The sequence below is a fragment of the Chelonoidis abingdonii genome, chromosome 15 (assembly GCF_003597395.2).
Source record: "Chelonoidis abingdonii isolate Lonesome George chromosome 15, CheloAbing_2.0, whole genome shotgun sequence".
NCBI classification, from domain to species: domain Eukaryota; kingdom Metazoa; phylum Chordata; order Testudines; family Testudinidae; genus Chelonoidis; species Chelonoidis abingdonii.
Window position 1 is genome coordinate 28,656,586 of NC_133783.1, and position 18,454 is coordinate 28,675,039.

General features: G+C 38.0%; 1 protein-coding gene across 1 annotated transcript in view; it reads left to right on the forward strand.

The window, feature by feature from the left end:
• The window catches only part of PCDH15 (protocadherin related 15), a 1,383,724-nt gene that overhangs the window by 1,155,048 nt on the left and 210,222 nt on the right, over window positions 1–18,454 (forward strand). The window contains exons 22-23 of the mRNA XM_075072657.1: window positions 10,024–10,329; window positions 11,026–11,250. Of these exons, the coding sequence (XP_074928758.1) occupies window positions 10,024–10,329; window positions 11,026–11,250 (531 nt within the window). The remainder of the gene's footprint in view (window positions 1–10,023; window positions 10,330–11,025; window positions 11,251–18,454) is intronic.

Consider the following 18,454-nt stretch of genomic DNA (forward strand, 5'->3'; position numbering starts at 1 on the left):
CTCTCTCGTGTCTCAGTGTCACTAGATGGGACAGAATGCCCCACCCAGGAGGTGTGTGGGTTACATTAGCAAACAACTTCAGGGTAGCACTGCTCCACAGCATCTTGAAGTGCTGCTTCACTTTCCCCTAAGCAGACCTCTGTGGGGATGAGGGAATGGGAGGATGAGGAGATGCATTATAATTGTGTTATGGTTAGTTGGAGCAAAGTGGCAGCTGTAGGGCATACCATTTATGACAGGTAGTTTAGTTATAAATTGTGAAACATTGAAATTTCAATCTTGTTTGTAGATTAGTAGACTATGTATATAAATTTCAAATATAAAGAGAGTGTTAATGGATAAAAAGTAATTTACTCTCATTAATATATTCAGGGAACTTTTGATTTCACAACACACTGGTGTCTGAGAAATAGAGTATAAATACTATTCTCATACCTATTTTATTAAAACATTTCACTATGTACCTATAGCTATGTCCTAATTGTCACATTCTTTCTTACTTTCTTATTCTAAAATAGGTACTAGTGGAACATAAAGGAAAAACTTCACTGTGAAGATTATGCAGTATGGCATAGACAGAACATTCTGTATTTAAAATTCATCTCTGGATCTCTATTAGATACGATGACATTTCCTAACTGCTATCTTCAAAAACACCTACTAAAAAAAATAAAATAAAGCAATTCACTATTAATGTTAGAATAGTTAGTTGTATCTGATTCTCATTTGGTAGTCCAGTATGTTGGTGACAACCAACTAGACATATTGTTTCCAAAAGTTTCACCTTTTAATAACAATGAATCAGATGAAATATTGTATTTAGGAATTCAGGGTCAGTACTTAACAGATAAATGTAAATATTTACACGGAAAGTGAAGATCATAGGCTAAATGGAGTCATAAATAAAATGCTGGCCTTCCTCCTCTGAGATGACGCTTCCTGTCTAACCTAATTACCTAATAAAGATTTCTTCACAACTAGTAACTGCGTACTGAGGATAAAGTGGCTAAGCATTTGGAAATAATTGGTCCTATTAAACTTATTGTGACCAAAGTAGCAGGAATTTGCAAGTCAATGGCAAATGCCAGCAGGATTGACTCAACTCACAGCAGGATTTTTCAAACTTTTTTTATAGAATGAGACCACATGTTAATAGAGAAATTGTTTTATAAACTTGTTCCCTGCTTCCTGTTTGTGATTGTGTGCACCCCCTGGTGTACCCCACCACTTTTGTGAGCATGAAACTCCTTGTGGTAACTAAACAACTATGTATGTGAAATTAGGGTAAAATATTAATGAATTCTTATCCGTCTTAGTGTGATGTAATAGCTGCAAAAAAGAACAGCTAGTACCATCGAGTGCTTCACAGAGTAGAGTTTTGGAACTGCTTTTCTATGGATTATAATGCCCTGAACTGTTCTTAGACTCTGTTCAAAACAATTTTCATATAAATATAATGCATTGTATATGCCCAAAATATGAGATTCTTTAAGAAAATCGGTGAAACTTTGTTTTCATCGTTAAAAATAGTTAATTATCTCTGTAGTTACAAAATGTTAACTAAATAAGACCAAGTGAATTTGCTAAACTTATATTTTGCTACAGCTTTTTTATGACAAAACCAATTTTGATTGTCTGAAATATAATATCACATAACTATGCATTTATATGCTAAATGGTATTTACTATGGAAAGTACTCTGTTAGGATAGTTATTTTCTTTAATAAGACTGATTCTCATAACTCATACTTGACTTTAGCTCTCAAAATATTAAGCTATAACTATAAAGGTTTATATATAAAAGTTTGTAAATAAAGGATGACAGAATTCAAATATATATTTGTTTAGAAATCTATATCTCAGTAGAACATGTCAGTTCTTGTCCCCTTCTCTAGCTGCTTTAGGGTCTCCCCTGCAGTGCAAAGTAGCTGGAAAACCAATGGACCATATCACTGAAGATATACAGGTGTCTAGTGCCTCATGCAGCTTCCTGTTAACTGTGGCTTAGAACTAAATCCAAAACCCCAGGCCATTTTTGTTGTATCTAGACTAAAGTATTACCCCTGCCAAAATCATCAGCCAAGTTGCAAAAAATCACAAGAATGATTTAAAATCATGAGACTTTTAAAAAATAATAATTTGGAGTTCTTTTGGTTTGTCTTCTGGTTTCTAAGTCTCTAAAATACACTGTAGTCACATTTTTAGGCTATTAGTTGCAGCCATGGGAGCGAAAATTGTGCATCTTTTTACAAGAAAGCTGAGATTCTCACAATCACTTGACTCCACATGTTATGAGAGTTAACAATAATGAGATTTGGATTTGTGGTCCTATTTTAACTTGAGTTAATTCCTTGCCAGTGAATATAGTTATTGACACAATTGTAAATGTTGGTCTGGATATTCCACAGATGTTTGTTCCAGTACACAAATGTTTTTGTGATTTACCTCAGGACGTAGCATTAGCAATTAAAAATTGGCTGACTTCTGGGGTAAACCACAAATATTTGTGTCCTGAAACAAGTGTGTTGAGAGTTGCGTTTACAATTGTGCTAGTTAAGTTAATTGCCAATCATTTAGATCAGGTTAAAATGGGACCAAAACTCTTATCTAGGCTGTAACACTTAAGTAACCCTGTATTCATACCCTACACACTACTGCAATAATATCTGTATAAAATATTCCTCATGAGAATTCCATATGAAAGCTTATAACATGCTGGTTATTAATATCACTGTAAAATGTATGTGTTAACATTATATGTGAAAAGAACAGTATTGTGGCACCTTAGATACTAACAAACTTATCTGAGCATAAGCTTTCATGGGCTACAGCCCACTTCATCGGACGCATAGACTGGAACATACAGCAAGAAGCTATTTATACATACAGAGAACATGAAAAGGTGGAAGTAGCCATACCAACTGTAAGAGGCCAATCAATTGAGATAAGCTTTCATGAACAGGGGAAAAAAATACTTTTGAAGTGATAATCGAGATGACCCAAATAAGGTGTAAGGATACTTAATATGGGGAAAGATTCAATTAGTGTAATGGCCCAACCATTCCCACTCTGTTCAAACCTACGTTAATTGTATCTAATTTGCATATTAATTCAAGTTCAGCAGTCTCTCTCAGTTGCTGGTGAGTATTTGCTTCAGGTTGGGGGGCTGTCTGTAAGAAAGGACTGGTCTGTCTCCCAAGATCTGTGAAAGTGAGGGATCATCTTTCAGGATAGGTTGTAGATCTTTGATGATGCGTTAGAGAGGTTTTAGTTGGGGGCTGAAGGTGACAGCGAGTGGCCTTTTGTTATTTTCTTTGTTGGGCCTGTCCTGTAGTAGGTGACTTCTCGGTACTCTTCTGGCTCTGTCAATCTGTTTTTTCATTTCAGCAGGTGAGTATAGTAATTTTAAGAATGCGTGATAGAGATCTTGTAGGTGTTTGTCTCTGAGGGATTGGAGCAAATGCGGTTGTATCTTAGAGTTTGGCTGTAGACAATGGATCATGTGGTGTGTCCTGGATGGAAGCTGGAGGAATGTAGGTAAGCATAACGGTCAGTAGGTTTCTGGTAAAGGATGGTGTTTGGTTGCTGGTGATGGTCACATAAACACCATAGAACATAAACACTAACCCAGGAACCTATCCTTGCAACAAAGCCTGATGCCAACTCTGTCCACATATCTATTCAAATGACATCATCATAGGACCTAATCACATCAGCCATGCCATCAGGGGCTTGTTCACCAGCATATCTACCATCATGCCATATGCCATCATGTGCCACCAATGCCCCTCTGCTATAGACATTGGCCAAACTGGACAGTCTCTAAGCAAAAGAATAAATGGACACAAATCTGACATCAGGAATCATAACATTCAAAAACCAGTGAGAGGACACTTTAGCCTCTCTAACCACTCAGTAACAGACTTGAAGGTGGCAATTTTACAACAAAAAAACTTTGAAAACAGACTCCAAATAGAGACTGCTGAATTTGAATTAATATCTAAATTAGATACAATTAACGTAGGTTTAAACAGAGACTGGGAATGATCGGGTCATTACACTAATTGAATCTATTTCCCCATGTTAAGTATCCTCACACTTTTTTTGGGTCACCTCAATTATCACTTCAAAAGTTTTTTTTTTTTTCTCCTGCTGATGATAGCTCGTCTCAGTTGATTGGCTTCTTACAGTTGGTATGGCTACTTCTACCTTTTCATGTTCTCTGTATGTATAAATAGCTTCGTGCTGTATGTTCCGGTCTATGCATCCGATGAAGTGGGCTGTAGCCCAAGAAAGCTTATGCTCAGATAAATTTGTTAGTATCTAAGGTGCCACAATACTCCTGTTCTTTTTGCAGATACAGACTAACACAGCTGCTACTCCGAAACCTGTTATTATGTGAAGTTATGAATTCCCTCTCTATGATATTATTAGATCCTGGTAAAGATCAGACAGCCCAGCTTAGGTAAAAGTGATAAATAGGTCTTTCCTAGACAAAGGAATGTGGGTTTATTTCAGTATACATAGTAGTAGTAAACAAAGCCGTCAGGGTAAACCACCAGTGGTTATCCTGATCCTGAACTTGAGAGACAATATTAACAAGACTCCTGTACCTCAGAGAGAGACAGGAGATTGAATCCCCAAGAGGCCTTCCTGCTTGCTTTATAAGACTAAAGCAACCCCTTTGGAGATCTAAGGAACAGAGACAGATTCCATCTTTTATCGTTCACGTTAGGAGACAAAGAAAGCAAGCAATTTGGTATTGGTGCCAGGTTCTGGCTAGACTGGTCAGTAAAAGCTAGAAAGGAGATTGTGAATGAGAGAAAAATGATCTTGAACTAAGACTGTATCTTGCTAGATTAAGTTTTATGGTTTTAGATTATATTTTCACTTTTATTTGCTTTTGTAACCGTTTCTGCCTTTTACTTTTACTTGGTATCACTTAATCCGTGCTCTTTTGTTAATAAACTTGCTCTGCATTCATTATAAATGACAGTGCTGTGTAAGTTGAATAGAGTGTGTGCTTCTAGAAAGGTAACAAGTTGAAGAATTTTACTGTCTCTGTAAATGTCCAGGAGAGAGACTGGTCCCTGCAATAGGACGATTTGGGGGGCGAGTTCAGGGCTGGAAGGGCACTAGGTCAGCCTGCAAGGAGTAACCAGGTTGAGCAAAATCACGGTGAGGCTTGTGGGCTGCTAGCAGGTTGTTGGGGTCACATCTCTGGATCAAAGCTGCACAGCCACAGGACATCCAGGGTCACAAGACAGACAAACATACTGTGTTCAGTCTCAGCAAGGCTTCCTTCTAGTGACATCATTGTGGCAAGGTGTGGCAGACATCAAGGAAATGCCAAAAGACCAGTGAACCCTGGAACATTATCCTTCTGTTGTTTTAATTGTTGGCCTCACCCACCTTTGCATACCTAAAGTCTATAGGACCAGACCCTCAGCTGATGTAAATTAGAACTATGACAATTTACAGCAGGTATGGATCTGGTCCAAACATTTAGATGGGTATCCTAGTTACTTGCTTAAACTTGCTTTATCATTGCTTAGTATCAGTTTGTCAAACCATTTATCTGAGGGCTGTTATCACAGATAAATAGCTTCAGTAATTTTTTTATTTTTCTACTTATGAAATTACAATGCTCCTTTCAATAATCAGTGGTGTATATTTGTACATAAGTGTGTTAACACATATTTTTATACACCAAATAATTTAACTGATGTCTCACTAATTGTATAGTGTTTTATAAATTAGGATCCTAAAGTCAACATGGATAACACAAGGCATTTAATTTATTTAATTATTTTATTTATTAAAAAGCGAGAGGGAACAGAGGAGGGATTCTCCTTCCCTCTACAACCCCTGTACACTGATATAAAACTTCTTACCTGTCCAGGGGAGAATTTCCCTAGCACAGGCACTCCATAAGACATCTGTAGGCTACCTCACACAGGACCTCTTGCAAACCCCAGTGTAGGGGCCAGGGTCATGAGAGATGACGTTATGGCCATTCTGAGCACCTCCAGGTTGCAGTGCTACCCCTAGGCAGCACAGGATGAGCAACTGTCACTTAGAGCTTTGAGCTACTTTTATTTATGCACCAGCCCAGAATCCAAGGACTCCTCTTTTTCTCCCTCCAGGGCTCCACCTGTGTGTGCTTCTCCTCTAAGAGGAGCAGCACATAATCCCTCCCCAGTTATTGGATAATATTTAGAATAGAGCAGCGGTGTTGATGGTCTGTATTTATCCCTGGCTTACATCCATTGACTTCAGTCAATAAATTTTGGACAAAGTTGGTTTTGTATCTTTTATATGGATAATAAAATCAATAGACTGGGAATTTTACTAGACAAAGTATATGTAATTTTTATTAGGGGAACTATTTCAGGATTTTCTTAGAACATTTTTTTTAAGCTTGGACTGTTAAACTAGTATGTAGCAATGCACAGAGAGACTATGATAAATTAATACTGGGCCTGATTTTGATCTCTCACCAATTTTACATAGGTGCAACTGCAGTGACTTCTTTCACAGAACTTCTGATTATTTGCATGCTACTATAACGAGATAAGAATCAGGACCAAGCATTGATATTCTCATGAAACTTGTAAAATAGGTGCATATCCAGAGACATACACAACTGATTTTACAAAATGAGCATTCACGGCTCTTAGGAAACAGGGTCCAAATATTAAGATTTTGGGCTGTCATTTAAAGTGAGCTCCATTAAAATACAGTAATCTTTCGAAAATGTTATTTCCTTGTTAGAGAGAGAGAAATAAACTTTACACAGTTAAATTTAATAGTTTAATTTTCTACAGCAATAAATCTTTTTCCAGATTATTGTTGTTACCTTAATGAGGGCTGACTATAATCCAGTTAGCAGCTGTTTAATTGCTATCATGTGGCTCTGGTTTAAACTAAAGCCATTTGCACATGCCGCAGCCTCACACACATCTGACATGGATTAAGACTATGGAAATACAGCTTGCTGCTACTATCTCAGCTAAAATCCCAATACCATAGTCTGTATTTCCTCAATGCTTACTTATCCCAAAACAGATTTTTTAATTTATTTTGCATTTCTAAGATTTAGTTTTCTCATCAACTAGCTGATGTCATCACCTTTTCTGGTAATTCCCCAGTGTCTCATCCACTGAGATTTTTCTTCACAAAACCAAATTACGTGCGTGGGAGTAGAAGCACTTCCAAGCTAAGTGGACACAGATCAGATGCAGGTAGTAAGGTGCTGATTACAAAGATGTATTAACTATAGATAGATCATTATAATGTTGCAGCCACTACTGCTTATTGAATTGATGTAGTACAAAGGGGCAAATGTGTGCTTTTTCTCGGTAACCATTTTAATTAACTTTTAATTGATTTCTAGGAAGATAAATTGTTTCATTATAGTGTCTCACACTGAACACTTTGGTAGGATATTAAACATCCATGAAAACTTCCTGATAGTAGTGCTGATAATCAGCAATTTTGATGTTTTGTTATTTTCCTCAACATCTGTAGGTTCATTTATAAATGTAAACAGATGAAGCTACCTTGCTCACAAAATACACTTACCTTACATGACCTTATTCACCATGACTTCATTTAATTAAAAGGGAGGAAAAGGAACAGGCCAACACTCAAACTATGTTAAGACCCTGGCAGTTAGTATGAGATGATTATCTGAGTTGCATGACCTCTAATAAAAAATAAAATGGACACCACTTATATGTAGATAAGTTTATTTTGCTAATGTTTAGAATATCATGTGTATGGGTTGGATGCACTAGTATGAGTAAAATGTTACCCAAAACTTGAACTAAATCAAATAATCACAAACATAGGATTACTATTTTAAAGTATTTTTTTCATGTTTGTTCACTTCTTTGCTTGCGAAGATGGAAGTGGAAGTATAAAGTTTAAAAAGAGAAGCCCAACTCAGTCTCATGGAATAGTGTTATGGGCCTGTTTGGAATTAAAATGCCCAATTCTGTGTTGCATTCCACTCCAAGGCAATTTTTCAGAGTAATTTAGATAAAGTTTGAAGTATCTGGAATTTGTGGTGCTTATCTGGACTAAGTCACTAAATACGTTAATTTCACTCATTGATAATTGTTTGTTCTGTAGCTTTCTCCTGAATATTCATCTATATCTCCTGTATAGTATGCTGAAATTCCTAACTTAGAAAAATGTATCTAGCAAAGTGTGCAGACCCAACATTTAAAAACTGGTACAATTTTTTTATTTTCTCTAGATTTCAGTTTACCATGTGAATGAAAATTATTCACAGTCTTCAGTGTAACTGTAAGAACTCTTTTGAGTGCTAAAATCAGTAACCTAGCACACTATGGATTTTATGGTCTGAGTCATCCTAAATCCTATTTTAAATTACCTCAAAGATATTTAAACATTTGTGAGATGACATCAAGGAAATGCACAAAAACATGCTTGCAAATAATGCTATCAGCAAATATACAATAAACCTTTCATGACAATGTTGCTGTCTTGGTCATGTAAATACCAATAAAGTTTAAAGAACATAACTAGTAAATAAACTATAAAGATGAAATGATGCATCAAGGAGAAAGTGTTTAAAATTACTAAAATAGTAAGAGTTGTAACAATAAATAAAAGTACATAAGTTAGCTCACTAAACACACCATTATTCATGTCTTGTATGCAGCCTGGATTCTATGACACTTGTAATGAAATTGGAGTTTTCCTATTGATTTTTAGTAGGAGCAGAAATGGGCTCTTGAATACTTCTCTTCAGATTGAGCATCTCATAAGACATAGATCCAGATTCTTAGTTGTGCTACTGGGCATTGCTAAGGCAGGGAAATCTCAGAGGCTCTGATCCAGAGGACAATTTTCCATTGGCCCAGTATTTGGTATAGTTTAGAGCATTCAGTACATTGCCATTAAGAGCTGTTATGGCCATCAGAGATCATGACAACACTGCAGTATCCTGCTATGTCTCTACACTTGGTGCTTGAAGATGGGTTGCATAGGATGTGGCTATTCCAGTTCTACATCAAATTAGGGCTCCTCCATATTGGAGGAATTCTCATCTGGGAAAATCCTAAGGTATTATGGCCCCATTGCTCCAGTGGACTGCTTCAAGGGGTTGCAAGCATGGGGGAAGAATCTGGCTAATATGCTCTATCCTCAGTTTGAGCATATGAATTCCCTTAACAGTAACTGAAGTCAGAGACTTGCAATGCCATGTACACATTGTCTTGTGGTTGCAGCAACGTCTAGGTAAAGAGGGTCTGAGCTAAAGGCACAATGGCAACTTAGATATGCGATTCCCCTCTCTTTTGATTAATGCTATAACTTAAATGCCTTTTAAAATGTATTTTTTGTGTTTAATTATACTATACCATGGTCAAACATATCATCAATATTGTCTGCTACAAGTTAATAGAATTTTTGCCAAGGCTGGTAAATGCCATGATTTTGCAAAGCTTCATCTAAGGAATAGTATTCAAAAATAATTATTTTTCAATCGTAACATTTTTTGCTCAGAAGTAGATTGAAGAGGACAAGAGGTGCTAAATTTAGATCTTTATGTAATGTATTGATTGTAAATAACTCATTGTGACTAGTGAAACAAGGCCTGTTACATGTGTTGTTCAAAAGAATTAAGTCATCAGACCCAGTGAGCAAAGTTTAACAACAATCACAAGCTTTGATATAATATACATGGGCAAATCTAAGCTTCTCCACTTTCCAAGGTAATCTCTTCCATACTTATTCTAACAGTTTTCATAAACTAAATAAATACTATACGGAAAGTAACAATATGAAATTTTTCATGTCAGGTATAAGTGGAAACTTGAAGCTTCATCCATAAAGCACTGAAGTCAATGGAAAGACTTCCATTGACATCAATGTCCTTTGGATTCTTTTATATTAGAAAGTCGAATAAAAGGCTCACTGATCATGTCTGAATCTAATCCACATACCTTTCAAAAGTATTTTAAAACAATATGGCTTTTTCTTTTCTTTTAGGCTACAGACCCAGATGCTGCAGTAAATGGCCAAGTACATTACAGCTTGGTAAACTTCAACAATATTTTCCGCATCACATCAAATGGTAGCATTTACACAGCAGTTAAACTGAACAGAGAAACAAGGGACTATTATGAACTTACTGTTGAAGCAACAGATGGAGCTGTGGACCCCCGCCGTTCAACATTAACTCTGGCAATCAAAGTTCTGGATATTGATGACAACAGCCCTATGTTCACTAATGCCTCCTACACTGTCTGTGTTCCAGAAAACCTACCACCTGGCACAGTCTTCCTGCGAATAGAGGTAAGGCACTTTGGGTCAAAGAAAATGTTTTGTTAATCTTATTGTGTGAGGCTGTTCTCATCTAACTGGTTGCCATTAAAAGCAAAATAAGAGATTAAATAGGTTTGGGTATCAGTTCTCCACCCACCTTTTTAAAGCCTTTTTCTCTTTGTGAAAATGGGACATTTGGTATAGGACAGGCAAGTGAAAAATATTAGACACATAGAGCTTACATTTCTACTAAATAATAAAAGCATTGATGGAAAATCAGAACATAAGTAGAGTACTATTGAAATACTTTACAAGGTGAAATTTTTCTAACTGGCAATTACATTACTAAAATACATTTGCATTTTCCAGTGAGGCTCTACTATATTGATATTGCCTGTTTCTTTTAGCCCCGAAGAGTTCAAATGTCCTTCCAAAATTTTAATCCAAATCTCTTAATTAGGCAAGTAGAACATATCTTAAAAGCAGCATCTGTTGACTAGCAGAGTTGGTTTTGAAAAAGGTTTTTCCTCAAGCCTACTGAAAATATATCTTGTTAAAATTTAACAATTAAAATTATGAAAAAAAATATGAATTGCACTGAAGAAAGCAAATGTTCTTAGTAATATCAAATAAATCAAACGTATGTCCTGTAAAAATTGTGAGCTGGTGTTTTTCCTTGTGACTCTTCAGTTTTTTAGTTTTCAAGTAAATTCTCTTTTGCTGTAGGCAAAGGATATTGACCTTGGTTCAAATGTTACCTATCGGATACGAACCCAGGAAGCACTGCCATTTTTTTCATTGAACAAGTTCACAGGAGAATTATCACTTTTAAAATCCTTGGATTATGAGTCATTCTCTGGAACAGAGGCAACCTTTACCTTTCTAGTGGAAGCCATTGATAGTGGAGGAACTATGCCTCCAGGACTTGCCACTGTCACTGTGAGAGTAAAGGTAAGAGTAAAACTTCGCAGTCGATAACATCATTTTCTCTCTTATACAATACCTCAGTAACCTTTAGAGGTCTTCCAGTAGGATGCAGGAGCACAAAAGCAATATCTTTGTTTTCCTTGTAGTTTATCCTATCCTCCCTTTCAATTTATGTAAAGCTGTTGCCTTTTTATAGCAGTAACTTGTTCCCATTTAAAATGTACAGTGTATCACTATTGTAATTGCTTTGCAATTGCATGCAATTACACAGTTATGTGCTTGCTCATAGATTTATTACTTACAGGAATAGATCTGAGAATACTTCATAAATGAGTAAACATTTAATTCTTTATGATCCCCAAAAGGCTGGAATAAATACTTAATGGAATGGTTTGAAAAAATGACACCATCACATTTCAATTTAAGGTCGCATAAATTGTAATTTTATTAACCATTCTTATGCATTAAGTGCTGATGCTGCACACTACTTATATTTCAATTTCTGCTGCATGAAGGCACAGCCTTACAAAAGATAATAGCTTATTTTGTGCTTCTTTTACAATATTTAGTCCTTATTCTGCCGGTGACTGGCTGTGAGAACTTGATCATTTAACTTTACCTCATCTCTCTCTCTCTTTCTTTTCCAATCTGTAAAATGGCAATAATGATGTTCCTATTTGTAAAGTGCTTAAAGATCCACTGATGAAGTATTATATGAGAGATTCTTAATAAGAACTGCTGTTTATTTTGCTACTAGTCGCAACTTGTCTGATGCAATTATATTGTCAGGATCCCAACAAGGGCAATGGAGACCAGATCAGAGCAGGGGCAAATCTGAGGCTAGTAGTGGAGGAATTTGTAGTCAGGTTTCAGACTCTGGGTCAGGAGGCAAAGTCCAGCTGAAGCCAGGAGTTCAGGGGCAGGGAAAAGAAATATCTGTGGCTGCTACAGAAGTTCCATGCTGTTGCCTGGACACTTCCTGGAATGCCTCTTAGATTTATATAAGGTGTGAAGGCAGTCAGGAGCCACAAGGCTGCTGCTTGTCATCCCCTTTGAGGTGGGACTTTCCATGGGTCTATGTCCATGTGGTTCGCAAACTGGTCAGAGCTGTTGTTGGCTGATGGTATAGAACTGTAAGCAGCCTGGCAGTTCTGCAGGATCAGATTCTAGACCTGTGGGGTCTTACATTTTTCTGGGAAGGCGTTTTGGTTCCTTTATCAAGTGTCTGCTTCCTTGAATTTTCATGTCTGTGGATGAGCTGATTTTTGTGCCAAAAATGCCTTCTTCCTTCATTTTGTGTAGTTTGGGTAGGATGGTGTGGAGGTAGGTCATCGGTGTTTTAGTTCAGGAATGGAAGTTTGTATGTGAGAGCTACATTGCAGAGTCTTAAACTAAACTTTTAACTCTGGAGATGTAAGTTAAGATTTGTCTGCCTTTGTCTGATTTGTTCTCATCTGTCTGTCCATGAACGCAAGTCGATGCCACACCATTTGTTTTATTGCAAGCACGTTCTTTCCATTTCTGGCCAAAGAATTTTGTCATGGGACCAGCCCAGCTCATTTTCGGTCTGCCCAGTGATCACTTGTGGTCTCTAGGTATCCAGTCACTGATGCAAGTTGTCCACCTATTGCAGCGATGGGCAACCTGCAGCCTGTGGGCCACGTGTGGCCCGTCAGGGTAATCTGATGGCAGGCTGCCAGACAGTTTGTTTACATTTGCATTTGCGATTCACTGTTCCCGGCCAATGGGAGCTGCGGGAAGTGCCGCAGGGACATGCTGGCTGCTGCTTCCTGCAGCTCCCATTGGCCAGGAATGGAAAACCGTGGACACTGGGACCCGTGGGCAGCCATGCAAATGTAAACAAACTGTCTGGTGGCCTACCAGCAGATTACCCTGACAGGCTGCAGGTTGCCCACCACTGACCTATTCTCTTGCCTGCGAACAACATGACCCACCCATTTCTGCTTTCCATTGTACATCGCCTGCACTAGATCGGTTGCCTCTGTGCCTTTCAATCTCCTCATTTGTTATGTGATCACGAAGCAACATCTTACACATTTGCCTTTCCATTGCTATCTAAGTGACTCTCTGGGTGCCAGAGAGTTCAGATTTAATTGTGGTCATATATGAAATCAGCATGTTGGTTTTAACCTAGTGCTTGGTTAATATTTATCCACACTGTAAATTGCTACGTGGTTTTGAATAATTTAACTTGATTGTCAGTTTATCTTTTACTCTACTCAGAGCAAAGAAATTAGCATCATACACCTTCCCTGGCCAGCCCACAGTGATATCAGTGAAGTATCTTTGGTGATCCACACCTGCTTGTATAACCATAGAAAAACAGCCTGTTCTGTTGATGTACTCTGTGGTAAGGCGGGCTCCTATCACGTGCCAGGGTGGACTAGGAAGAAAAGGATTTCCTCTTCCCCTGCACGGCATCTGGCACCAGGTCAGACCTACCCCCAGTCTTCTTCCCTGGCTTCAGGAAGCTCTGCAGACACCCATACCCACACTTCCTGTGCCCATCACTCCTCAGCTGCAGGAGGAAGGATCCCTGTACAGGGAGCTACTCCCCCATCTGCCCAACCCCCCTGCATCCAGACTCCCTCCTATCCAGATCATCCTGCCGAGCCCCATCCCCCTGCATTCAGAACCTCTCCAATGAGCCCCACTCCTCCAGCACCTAGATCGCCCTGATGAACCACCCATACCCAGATCCTCACCCCGCCCAGCCCCAACCAGTTGCTCTTGGATCCCCACCCCACTGATCACCACTTCCCCAGTATCTGGACCCATTATTGAGCCCTACATGCCCAGACCCCCCTGCTGAGCTCTATCCCCCATGCTGAGACCCAACCACCTTCACCTGGACCTCCCCACAGAGTCCCATTACTATTGCACCCAGAACCCTCCTACAAGCCCCTCTGTACCCAGATCCCCAACTGAGCTGCCTTCATCCAAACTGCCCTACACAGAACCCTCTTAACCCACACTTAGATCGCCCTACAATAAGCCCCTCCACACTTGGATCCCGTCTTGTTGAGCCTACCTGGTGCACCTGGCATGGAGAGGCAGGGCCCTGGGGTGTTTCTGGGGCAGGCCCCATCATTGCACTGTGTCAGGGTTGGATACAGCCTCACTGCTGAGTCCATGTCCTGGGGGATTAGGGGGGCTGAACAGTGATGTCCCACCTCTGTGCAGCCAGTGGCCTGTGCTCCTCAGTGCCACGCTGGAACATCCACATTTATTTGACAAATACAATTTGCAGAATTTTAAAATATTGTGTGCAGAATTTTAATTTTGGGGGCACAGAATGCTCAAGTAATATTGCCAAGAGTCACAGTTATGTGTGGCAGGAGACAATTAATAATGCTACATGTTTGCATGATAACAGTCCCTAGTATGAATTTTCCAGCTCCAAAATGATTTCCCACTGGCCAATAGCAATCTGGCGTTGCAGACTTCCAGAATGTGATCACCACTTGCTTTTCCAGTGCCAATGCAGTTCTCATTAGGGTGTCCCTGAGCTGAAGGGCTGGTGTGAACTCAGCACACAGATCCAAGAATGTGGCCTTTCACATCCAAAAGTTTTGCAGTCGCCGCTCATCACTCCATTCTGAGACAATCCCAGTAGTCAGTGCCCATTTCTTCGGGCCAGAAGCAATGCTCCATCATCTGCAGTTGCTCAATGAACACCAACAACCTTGAATCATTTTTTGCTATTTCCCTTTGCAAACTGTCTTTGAAGACATTGTCATGTCCCCATTGTTGTAGTACTTCCTGTGTGTCTGCAAATACAGGAGAATCATTCATCCAATATTTGCAATGTTCATGAGGGTAGTGCAGAGCTGAATGGACTCCAGGCTTCTGTCAGAGATGGTGGGCTCCAAAAAATGCCATGCAGATTTGTGGGATTTTCAAAAAATGGCACAAAATTATGGTATATGTGTAGCAGTATGGGATGGAGAAAGTTGCATGCTGAAAACTTGAGTCCATGCTCCAAAAGATCCCTGCGGAAGTCATTTCTATTTTTCACAATACATAGCAAAAATTTCCCCAAAGACATTGTGGTGGATGGCAGTGCATGGCACATTGAGTTATCTACCTGTTGTGCACCACACCTTGCATTGACGGACAAGCAGTCAAGTATGTACATGCCCAAGTGATGTACAAACTTTGGCAGCTGTATGCCAACGTATCTTGCGCCAACCAAAGTTTGTAGTGTGGACCAGAGAAACAAAATTCATTCCAGTCAACCCTTCGCCTCAGAACTGGCTGCTTCTAAGATTTCTCCATGAGCATTGTTCACCTCTGATCTTTTCTGTGTAGACAGCCATTCCCAGGTCCCTTATATTCAGATTGAAATTAGCCATCCTCATCTGTTGTAATGAATCCACAGGAGTGAAGGGTTCCAATATCAACGCCTAATGATCCTGAAATCCTTACTGGGACCATATCCTTACTGATTACATTTAATTTAACATTTCACCCTTTTTTCTATACAGTTTACTTCCTAAAACAATTATTCCTTTCTGTACCTCTTTGAATAAATATTCGCCTAACCCACACCCCGATGTGACATGACTGGAAAGTCCAAGAACGCAACAGCACAGAACTTTCTAACTCAAGCTTCAAATTAAGCTCCTCTAACCCCTTCCCCTAAATATATATGTTAAAGCTGAATGAATTTTCTTGTTTCTAGTCGCCTTAAATGTGTATGGCACTGGACTGTGCTTTCAATAAGTGGCTTTAGCTGTTATCAGACTCCTCAACCTCACTTCAGTGTTTAATCACCCGAAAAAGCCATTTAGTACTCTACCATGCACATTATCCCTTAGTAAGTAATTAGCTACTTTGGAGCTTGCAGAGCATGAATTATGAAAAATAGGTAGTTATACCAGATCAACAACTTGAATGTAATTAGCTTAAGTTTTGTTTAGTTTACCAAAAAAAAAAAGTAGACCAGGTATTTTTGTGCTGGTAGTGCACAGCACTTTTCCAGTCTAACTAAAATAAAATGTTGGTATACCATGATACATACGTAGGTAAATTTGTAACATCTTATTGTTTTAATACATATTATTGCAAAAAGGTATTAAAGAGGTAGTATTATGATCATTTCTTGTCTACTCTGTGTCTTACTGGTTCCTTTTAATGGCTAATTCTACAAATGTTACTTTTGCCTTCCTTCTCCATTAATAACTTGCCATATTTTTTCTGTCTCATCACATTAATATTCTCTGTTTTTGATATTTTGTACTAGTAAATTTGTTTATCTTTTGCTGTGTGTGCCAACTGATGGACAGACTGCTATAAGGGTGAAACACCAAAACTCTGTCAATGTGATCAAACAACAATGTTCACGTCTATTTTGTTTCTATGCCATATGCAAGACACATGTATTCTTCTGATTGGACTTCTCCACAGCAAATATAATTAGGTTTAGAATAAGTAGATTTTTATTGGCATATGTTTATTTCACCATACACATGCCAAATGACAAATTATTTCCATTGGTAATAACTGAAATTTAAATATAGGCAAAGTAAGGAAAAAATGCTGTTTGAGAATGTATTAGAGTTTGATTTAAGGGTATTTATTTACTGTATTTTGGAATCTGATGTTGACAATATGAGTTTTAATGGTTATAAATCTTTAACTTTTTGAAACATAATGGCTGCTGTCATTAAATAATTGTTTGACTTCTTCCCCCATAATTTTGCACAACTGGGAAAATTTAAATAGTTTTAAACAAAATGCTTAAAAATAAATATATGTTGTTTGATGAAATTATTTTTTTAAAATAAAGGGCGGGGAGGGGAAAAGATTGCCAATCTTAACTATAAGGTCCTGCCTACAAGGTACTGAGCCCCTTCTGCACCTCCTGTTTGACTTAATTAGGAGCTGATGGTTCTCACCACTTCTTCAGAGTCGTTTCAGCATCTTACAGTAATGGAGCTATGGTTTCGAAGTTTCTGAAATAACAATTTATTGAAACACATTTTTTTTAGTTCTTTCTCATACTTCCAAAGGATAATTTTCTCCCCAGAGTCTAATGACTCTGTTAAATATTTGTATAAATGGCATTTGTACTTGGGGTGCCCAAAACAACAGAAGATCTGGTATAAATAACAAGATTTAGCTAGCTGCAGTTCACAGATTTTAATGCTTTATATCTGTGCAGGGGGGAAATTGCGTAGAGTTACTGAAGAATTATTGTAATGCATGTTGGTTTTGGTGGTATACAAAGCTCCATGATTCAGACCAATTTACAGAAAAAATTGCAATACATTTTGCACAGTTGGATATTTTGTCTCGTCTCCATATTGCCGCTATATTTACAGATTTATTGCTTCTTTGATATTTATTTTCTTTTCACAAATATAATTGTCATAGTAGCAATGGAAATGCTAGGATAATAATCAAAATAGTTGTGTTAGCTACATTGTAAACATGCAAGTGTTATTCTAAGTGGCCTTGTTTGTTTGTTTTCTTTTTTTGGAAAGAATAATTTTCAATTGTTTTCACACAAGGAATTACTCCTTTGATTACACATTTATATGTAAGCAATGCATTAAACATAAATTTAAATAGTCCTGATTTTCCTATCATTAAAGAAGTATAAAGTGGCTCCATTGAAATCCTGGGAATTACACTTGTGCAAAACAAGTGTGAATGAGAGGAGAAACCATTTCAATTATTTTAACAACACATTTATATTAAAATAAAATATATGGATTAATGAACATCAAACATAGTTGAAAAACTGGAACATTTAGCTCCAACAGAAAGCCCTAGTTATGCACAACCTCTCTAAAGTCAATGTGAAATTAAGCAATTATTGCTGTTTAAAGACAAATTCCAAAGTCTCAATTCTACTTATTAGTTTTGGGGCACTGTCATAAGAGCACTAGTATTTTACAAAGGTCCTAAAGTTATTCACCCTAGATATTTTCCTGCCTCACCACATAAATCCTCTAACCTCAGGCCATGCAGATGAGTTAACATAGCTAATACATAAACATAAAACAGATTTTCAGATACTTCTGCAGCAGCTAGAGATGATTTTCAACTAAGGGCCTGATTTACCATTGCATTACTCCAGTTGTATACTGAAGTAACTCCATCTTCTTCAGTTAAATCACATCACTGTAGAACTGGAATAATACAATCATGAAACACACCCAAAGATTTTAGAGAAGAATTTAAATGATCCTTGGAAGCC